Source organism: Meles meles, chromosome 18 (assembly GCF_922984935.1).
Source record: "Meles meles chromosome 18, mMelMel3.1 paternal haplotype, whole genome shotgun sequence".
Taxonomy (NCBI): Eukaryota; Metazoa; Chordata; class Mammalia; order Carnivora; family Mustelidae; genus Meles; species Meles meles.
Window position 1 is genome coordinate 3,374,747 of NC_060083.1, and position 8,666 is coordinate 3,383,412.

The following is an 8,666-nucleotide window of genomic DNA, read 5'->3' on the forward strand; positions in this document are numbered from 1 at the left end:
TACAACAAATTGAGGAAAAAATAGGAAAAAGCCCAAATCATTCAACAGAAGGCAATAAAGGAAAAAAGCAAATAAGGAATGATAATTAAAAAGCAAAAAGCAGAAGACAGTTTAGATACACTGGTAATTCCAATAAATGCAAATGTACTAAGCCTCCTTGTTAACAGACAGATTCACAGGTTAGAATAAAACAACCAAATAAGATTTGTAGTGAGTGAAAATTTGCGTAAGATATTCGTTTACAAATAGACATAAAATATACATAGATATGCACGAATGTCTTCTTGCTTCGATGGGAGTCATCTTTCAGAAACAGCGGCTTCCTGAGGCGACAGAACACATTCCTGGACTTGGGGTGGCGTAAGAGTCGTGCTCCGGGTCAGAAGGCGGAGGAATAGCATGAGGATTTGTTCTCTTCTGGAAGCTGACAGGACCAAAACATAGGCAGTGCCAAAAGTGGTGACAGAAGAAATCTTGGGAGAAAGTAATTTCGTCTCCGACTTGGGACAGCTGCTGGGCACACCATGGCTCCTATAAAGATTAGCCACGTAGTATCATTTTCCTCTCAGGATCCCAAGTATCCTGTGGAGAACTTGCTGAACCCAGACAGTCCGAGGGGACCTTGGCTCAGTAGCCCTCAGGACAAGAGTGGGCAACTGAAAGTAGAACTCCAGCTGGAGAGGGCAGTGCCCATTGGCTACATTGATGTGGGTAACTGTGGCTCTGCTTTCCTGCAAATTGATGTGGGCCGTTCTTCCTGGTCCCTGGATAGACCTTTTGTCACCCTGCTCCCTGCAACCATGCTAATGTCCCTAGCCGACTTAAAACAGGGGAAAAATCGCTCAGGTGTCCGCATGTTTAAAGATGATGATTTCCTGGCGCCAGCCTCAGGTGAGTCATGGGATCGACTTCGCCTGACCTGCTCCCAACCATTCACACGTCAGCAGTCTTTTGGCCTGGCCTTGCTCCGGGTGTGTTCCTCTCTGGACTTCTTAGATGATACTGTGGGAGTTCCCTCAGCCCCTGAGAGCTCTAGGCTGAGCCAGGGCTCTGATGCTCAGGAGTCTAGTCCCAGCCCTTGGCTGGCTAATCCTTCCATTCGGAGGACGTTCTTCCCAGATCCCCAAACGAGCACCAAGGAAATTTCAGAGCTTAAGAATATCCTAAAGCAGCTGCAGCCAGGGGCTTTGGGCCGTTCAGCCCAAATGGTGCTTTCAGCTGCCCGGAGGGTCCCCCCCGCAAGCATGGCAGGCAGGAAAACCAGCCCCTCAGAACCAGGTCCTAGTCAGCCAGCCAGCACAGAGCTCAGACCAGAGGAGCAGAACTCAGAGAATCATGTGGGCAGGACAAAGAGACGGAAAGTACAATCCCGCAGGCCTTTATCCAGCTCGAACTCACGGCCCAACCAGCGGGGGATGGCAAAAGCAGGGCAGAGAGAATATCACCGATGCCAGGCCCAAAGCAGTGGGGTCCCGGATACTGCCCTGTGCCCCATTTGTGCAGGCTCCTTCAGTGTTGAGGTTCTTCCCCGGCACGCTGCCACCTGTGGAGAAATCTCCCCACCTCAGCCAGCCTCTCCCTCCTCATCACCATCTTCATCGCAGTCCGTACTGTGGTCATCCTCCCCAGAGAGCTCACCACCCGCTTCCTGGATCCAGTGCCCTCTCTGCCAGTTGTACTTCTCAGCAGGAGAAGTAGAAGAACATGCCAGCATGTGTGGGGAGACTCCTCAGACGTGAGCTATGAGGTGCTGTGGTTTTGGTCCCCCTGCCCTCTGTGACTAACACTGGGGAGTGGAGCTCATGACAGCTGAGAAGAGCCGATAAGGGCAAGCTGTCCTCTCCTCTTCTTTGCACTCATTCTCTCAGGACTCTGTTTGAGGGCACCTCTGGGCCCAGCCTACTCGCTACTCCCAGTTGTCAAGGCTGCTGTCACCATGGCACCCTGTTCTCCCAAAACAGCTCCATCCTTTTCCCCTCTGGAACTTCTGAGGTAGAACTGGTGATCTCTCTAGGGCTTTGGGGCATAATCCAGAACGCCTTCCTCTCAGTGAGTGATGTGCATCCTTGTGCCCATTTCCCTGGAAGGAAAACTGACACCGAGTGAAATAAAAGCACTGCCTAGCAGATAAGTCTTGTGATAAAAAAAAAAAAAAAAAAAAAAAAAAAAAAAAAACAACCAAATAAATAAGATTCATCGTAAGCTATTTCCAAGAGATACTCTAAAAAGTCATGATGTCAAAAGGTTGAAAGTTGATGTTGATGTTGAAAAGAATGTGAAAAGATAGTTGGCAAACACTCATGAAAAGAAAGCCCATGTAGCTGCTTTAGTATCAGACAAAATCAACTTCATTAGGGATTAGAAGAGTCTTTTCTTAGAGATAAACATGAGTCATGTGGTGGATCTAACATCTTGAATTAGAAAGCCTCAAAAATAATAAAGCAAAAATGACCTGAATAGAAGGAGAAATCACAATTATTTTAGTGGGAGAAGCAGGCTTCCTGCTAGAGCCGGGAGTCCGATGTGGGGCTGGATTCCAGGACCCTAGGATCACGACCTGGGCCAAAGGCAGATACCCAACAACTGAACCATCCAGGTGCCCCAGAACCAAAATTTCCTAAGCATGTAGATGTTTCACACAACGTATTTACAAAGCTTACTATAATGAACATATTTAGAATCATGCACCAAATGAGAAAGAATATACATATTTTCTTTTTAAAATTAATTTATTACCTTCTAATCTATCTAAATCATTAGTCCAATGGTACAACCCAGTGGTTTGACCCAGTGAATGACAAGCACATGTTTCGTGGCAGGTCTCAGAAGTTGCTATTACTAATTTAATAGTTATCCAGGCAAACTAGTATTTAATTTTTCTTTTCTAAGTTATTTCTTTGATGCTGAGGAAGCAGAATCATTTTAAAGCAAGAGGAGTCATGTGACACCCAGATGGCTGAGTCAATTGAATGTTTGTCTCTTGATCTCAGCTCAGGTCTTGATCTCCTGGTTGTGAGTTTGAGCTCTGAGTTGGGCTCTGAGCTGGGCATGGGGCCTACTTTAAAAAATGTCGGGGTGCCTGGGTGGTAAAGTTGGTTAAGCATCTGGTTCTTTTTTTTGGCTCAGGTTGTGATCTCAAGGTCACGAGATGGAGCCCGTTTTGGGCTCTGTGTTCAGCAAGGAGTTGCTTGAAATTCTCTGTCTCCCTCTGGCCCTCCGCCCCTCTCTATGATAAATAAATAAATTTTTTTAAAAAGTTGAATTTCCTGTTTGTAAGTTTAAGCCAGCTGCCACCATCTCCTTTATGTTTTCATCAGTAGAGGTGTGCCCTCTGGGGACCCTCTGGGTAGCTACCATCCATGGACACAGCCATTGCTCCAAAGGTTGAGGTACCAGAGGGAGGTTTGGACCTTGCAAGGGGTTGAAATAAAAAAGCTATTTCTTTTTTCTTGACTTTTCCTCCCAATACTTTTCTGATATATATATTTCTATTTCCACTTAACTGAGGGCGTTGATAGTTAATGCAAGTGTTGAATGTGACAGTGTCATGGCTCAGACCAAGGCTGTCTTTCATCTCAACCAGTAGAACTCACTAGCACTGTTGGCACGAATCGGAGGTGTGGCTGCTTTTTCTTTGCCTGATATACAGGAAAGTTTTTATTTTGCTTTTTAAAAAAATCTCTCTCTTTTGGCATTTGTCCATGTCTCTTCCACATTCAGACCATAAGATACCTGCGTAGAGCTAACCCAAGAAAGTCCACTTTTCTGTCTGTAGGACTAGAATAGGTATCCTAGTCCAATAGCCAGTCCATCCATATAAAGGTGGAATCTAATATAAAAGGTACTCATTGTCTGGGTATGTATTATTTAAGTTCCCGCATGTAAAGGCCTCAGATGGAAGTGAAATGCATCACAATACAAGAATATTTACCATTACTAACAATGCATAAAATTAACCCCTATTTCAACATCCCTCCCAGTTGTTTTTTTTTTAAATTAACATATAATGTATTATTTGCTTCAGGGTTACAGGTCTGTGAATCATCAGTCTTTCGCAATCAGCGCTCACCATAGCACATACCCTGCCCAACGTCCATAACCCAGCCACCCTATCCCCTGCCCTCCCAGCAACCCTTTGTTTGTTTCCTGGGATTAAGAGCCTCTTATGGTCTTTCTCCCTCCCCAGTCCCATCTTGTTTCATAACTTCCCTCCCGGTTTAACTTTAGGGAATGGTTCAGTCGTCTCCACACATGGGGGGCAATCATCAAATACAGGGTAGTCACAAACATTACCAAGCAAAGTCTCAAATCTTGCAAAGCATCAAGGACTTTATGAAGTCGATGCAGAACTGCTGGAATCAGGAAAAGTCATTGATAAATGAATATCTAAATGATTTAAACCTGTTAATAATTTAGAGGGGCCTGCATTCTTTTTGTTATTCCAGCCTCCTCCCCATGAAGTAAGGAGATGGTGGGCGAAAGGGAGTGCCATTCAGAACATATGAGAGTCTTTCTTCTGGGTCTGTGCACCTCAGGGAGGACCACACCACAGTGGTATGCACATATAGGTCTGTGGGTGTCTAAGGGGCTTCTAACAATAGTGTTGCAAGGAGTGTGGGCAGGACTTGCTCAAGGTGCTTCCTCACACATCGGGGATAGGTCGTCCGTTTGTACACTTTGTCTGGGTCATGCCAATGTAGAGACAGACATGCACGGAGTACATTTGCTATAATCAGAGTTTTAGTAAGTAACTTGCCTGAAGCCTTAATAAGTAGCAGATCTGAAATTTGCACACATCACTGACTTTAAACCTTGGGAGTTTTTTTTCCTCTTTCTATTTTTTCCAGTAGGACTTGTAGGAAAAAATGACTTATTTGTATATATTCATTCATTCCCTCTTAAAAAAAAAAGATTTATTTACTTGCGAGAAAGAGAAAGAGTGTGTGTGGGGACACACAAGTAGGGGAGGGCCAGAGGGAGAAGGAGAGAGAACATCCTCAAGCAGAATCCCCCGAGCATGGAGCCTGACTCAGGGTTTGATCCCAGGACCCTGAGATCATGACCTGAGCCAAAACCAAAGAGTCAGACACTCAACTAACCGAGCCACCAGGCGCCTTTCATTCATCTATTCTTTTATTCAACAATTATTCTCATTCTCTCTCCTCTTCCCTTCCTTCCCTCCCAACCCCTCTGTCTCTCTGCTCTGAATGAGCAAACAGATGTGATTACACAACACCTGTGTTGTGTAAGGCATGACAGTGACTGCAGTTGACATGTGGTCATTGTGTGGTGTCCTCCAGATCCCCCTTCAAAAAAGGACTTGCTGCTGCAGCTGCTGGGCAGGCTGTCAGCACACAGCTCCAGCTGTTAGCCCCCGAAAGATTATCTCAGCTGTAGAGAGCCCCATTGCATAAATTCATACCCCTTCTGGAAAGGCTGGCATCCAGTGGCTGAGAGTCATGTTCTAGCTGTAGGGCTCCCTGTAGAAGAGGTTGAGGCTGTCAGTTGGCCTCCATTGCAGCTCATTTCTCTCTTTGCCTAATTGTGCTTCTTTCCTCTTTTCCATAAGCCTTGATGCCAAAGGCATTCTTCAATAAACATTCTACTTATAAACTATATTTCAGAATCTGCTTTCTGGAGAACCCAGCTGTAATGGTGGGTTCTTACATAAGGTGTATGTAATATAATAGAAAGTACGTCCCTTGTGCCCTAGTGGGGGAAGTGAGACATAAATAAAGTTACAGCAGTATAAGAGAAATGCAATAAGAAGTAGAGGGTGTGGGAATTCAGATCCCTCTGTGGGGGATGATTAGTTTTTAGAGATGCCAATCACTTCTTCTGTGCCTGTACACCTCCTCTTTAGAGAGTTATATCTTCCCACATTCTGAGAAGCCATAGCCAAAGGCATCATGTAAGCATCTACCTTCTATCCACCTCCATAGCTGACTGGTTAAAGGGTAGACAACAGACCCAGGGAGATCAACCCACTGGCTCAGCTGGATCTACAAGCTTCTCTCTCCAAGGGATTAGGAAACTGGAGAGAAGGAAACTGGGATATAATAAAAATGCACTCAGTTTCCTTTGGACTCTGAAATTGATGGGACCAGTAAGCCATTGGACCTCAAAAGTACAGAGAGCTGGTATAATGCGAGTGAAAATAATGAAGAAGACATGAAGGGAGAAGCAGACAGACACTTGAGGCCCCAGAGAGGGAAAGAATAACTTTCATTGCCAATTTTCTGGTACCTCTGACTCCAGTTTCATTGGAGACCAGGCTGCTTTTGGTGTCTGAGGTTTTGTGAGCTAGCCCTGTATTTCTAGCTCTTTGAATAAAAAGGTCCATTTCTTGTAACAATATTGGACTAAGACAATTGTAAGGGAAGGGACTTGAACTGGGAGTTGCAGAAAACATTAGATTTCAATAGGGGAAGATAAAGGGAGCATGGAATTCATGCACAGAGGTGCTAAAACTCATATTTTTGGGTATTTTTGGAGGATGATGAATAGCTCAGGTTGGCCAATAGAGAGGAAATGGAAAGCAAAATAACAGGATAAATGTTTGCAAGACTGATGGGAAAAGTTTGATTAATCAAAGGACCTGGCCAGCATTAAAGGGTCTATTCATTCTTTTTAGGAATTCCCAGCGGCCACAGAACACATAAAACAAGGATAGAAGCAGTAAAGGTTGTTTGTTGGAAGAAGTGAGGAAATAAAAATAGGCCGATGGGTGTCTTACTTGTGGCAGGGTAATAAGAGATTAATCAAAATAGAGCAATGGAATGAATCAGTGGGGAACTAGCAGGGAGTGGTGGTTTTGCTGAGTGATAGGGAATAGGTAGACTTGTTCTTTAGGCACACCCGCTGCATACCCCACACATGGCCGCAAGCTGGGTCCCATCCAACTCCAGGGACTACTCTTTGCAATGACTTCAATGTGAATGATCCCCTTGGGGTTGTGCAATATGGTATTCTTGCCATTAGTCATAGCTATATATCAACTCAAGATCTTTCAACGGATGATGGTAAAAAAAATCCCAATTCAAACTGGTTTTAAAATAGACACTCTATTGGTTCATTAAACTGAAGAGTAAAGAGGTAAATGGGGTTCAGGGGGGTTGATTCAGAAGTTCACACAATCAGGGTTCTGACTCTAGATTTCTTTGATCTTTTCATGTGTGTCAATTCTATCATCTGGTCAGGTCCTCTCATGGTGAACAGAATTGTTTCAGCAGTTTGTGACCTCATTTCTTTATAATCTTCTATCTTAGGGAAAGCCTCTTCTTCAGTGATTTCCCCGAAGGCTGATTAAATATCTCCTCAGGTCTCATGTACCTAAATTAGGTTATGGGCATCCAGTAGCGTGTAGTTGAATGTTTAACAACGGGCATATGCACTTTCTCTCAAAAAGAGAGAGAAACAGAAACGAGAGACAGAATGACAGAGAGAGAGAGAGAGAGAGAGAGAAGCCCCAATTGTAAAATTTGAATGCCATTGCACTCTCACCATGGCTGATTCAAACTACCAGGGTGATATCACTGAACCCAAAGTCAGGAAGAGGTCCACACAACTGACTCTCTGAAGCCCATGAGAGCTATCTCCAGCACCCTACTATTTCCAACCCTGAACCAATCATTTTAAGTTGATAATCTATAACGATGGTATAGAGTGATCCAGATGGGTCTCTGAAGCTGCCGGGGTCAAATCCATCCATCCACTTGTAAGTCGGGGTGGGGAAAATGGATAGGGTTATGATAACTGTTGAGTGTCTAGTATTGTTGAAATTCATGCAGGAAGAAAGATGAAGAAAAGAAGGTAAACTGTTGAGGAGAAGAAGACAGAGATGGGGCTGATGTGGAAAAGGAGTCAAAGATCATGAGTGGGTGGTATGAACAGGAGGCATGGGGGAAAGTGAAAAGTCAAGTGAAGAATCATCACAGAGCTACAAAACTCATATCCTTGTACTGAAAGCTCTCTAGGGTCTGGCCCACTTTATTTTCCAGGACTATTTGGGAGGCACTACAGAGTAACAGTGAATAGTCAACATCTTGGCAAGTTAGGAAAGCTATTTTGAGGCTCCATCTTCCTTAGAATTTTATAGGATGAGAATTTTTGTTGTGAGAATCAGCTGAGAGACTTAACTGTTTTCCCGAGATTCACTCTAAGAGGGTGTAGGACACAGTGGCTACAAATGCAGTTTCTAAAGCTGGGATGCCTGGCTTGACACCCAGTTCTATCGCTGGCCAGGAGACCTTGGGCAAGCTGATGAAACCAATCTGTGTCCCAGGTTGTGCATATGTAAAATGAGAACCCAATACTATTTTTTTTTTAAGATTTTATTTGTTTATTTGACAGAGAGAGATCACAAGTAGGGAGAGAGGCAGGCAGAGAGAGAGGGGGAAGCAGGCTCCCTGCTGAGGAGAGAGCCCGATGCGGGTCTTGATCCCAGGACCCTGAGACCATGACCAGAGCTGAAGGCAGAGGCTTTAACCCACTGAGCCACCCAGGTGTCCCAATAATATTCTTAATTAGTTAAGCAAGGAGGCATAGCCAGAGGTGGTTCTAATGCTTTAGAGCCTATTAGCCACCCAAAACCTAAGCCTTTAAAAGCTTGAAGGTTAAGAAATCAAAACCTAAAGACAGTTGTAAAAAGCCATCAAGCCTTTCCC

At 44.4% G+C, this 8,666-nt stretch overlaps 1 protein-coding gene across 3 annotated transcripts; it reads left to right on the top strand.

Moving 5' to 3' along the window:
- Nucleotides 1–210: 210 nt before the first annotated feature.
- Nucleotides 211–2,126, top strand: LOC123928869 (short transient receptor potential channel 2-like). Of its 3 annotated transcripts, none has more exons than XM_045983918.1 (2): nucleotides 211–711; nucleotides 868–2,126. In XM_045983918.1, the coding sequence occupies exons 1-2, from the start codon at nucleotides 525–527 to the stop codon at nucleotides 1,737–1,739; spliced, it is 1,059 nt and encodes a 352-aa protein (XP_045839874.1). In that variant the 5' UTR covers nucleotides 211–524; the 3' UTR covers nucleotides 1,740–2,126. The 3 variants fall into 3 exon arrangements, with proteins under 3 accessions (XP_045839874.1, XP_045839875.1, XP_045839873.1); XM_045983919.1 differs by having other exon boundaries at nucleotides 211–1,129; nucleotides 1,303–1,667; XM_045983917.1 differs by having other exon boundaries at nucleotides 211–2,126.
- The last annotated feature ends 6,540 nt before the right edge of the window (nucleotides 2,127–8,666 follow it).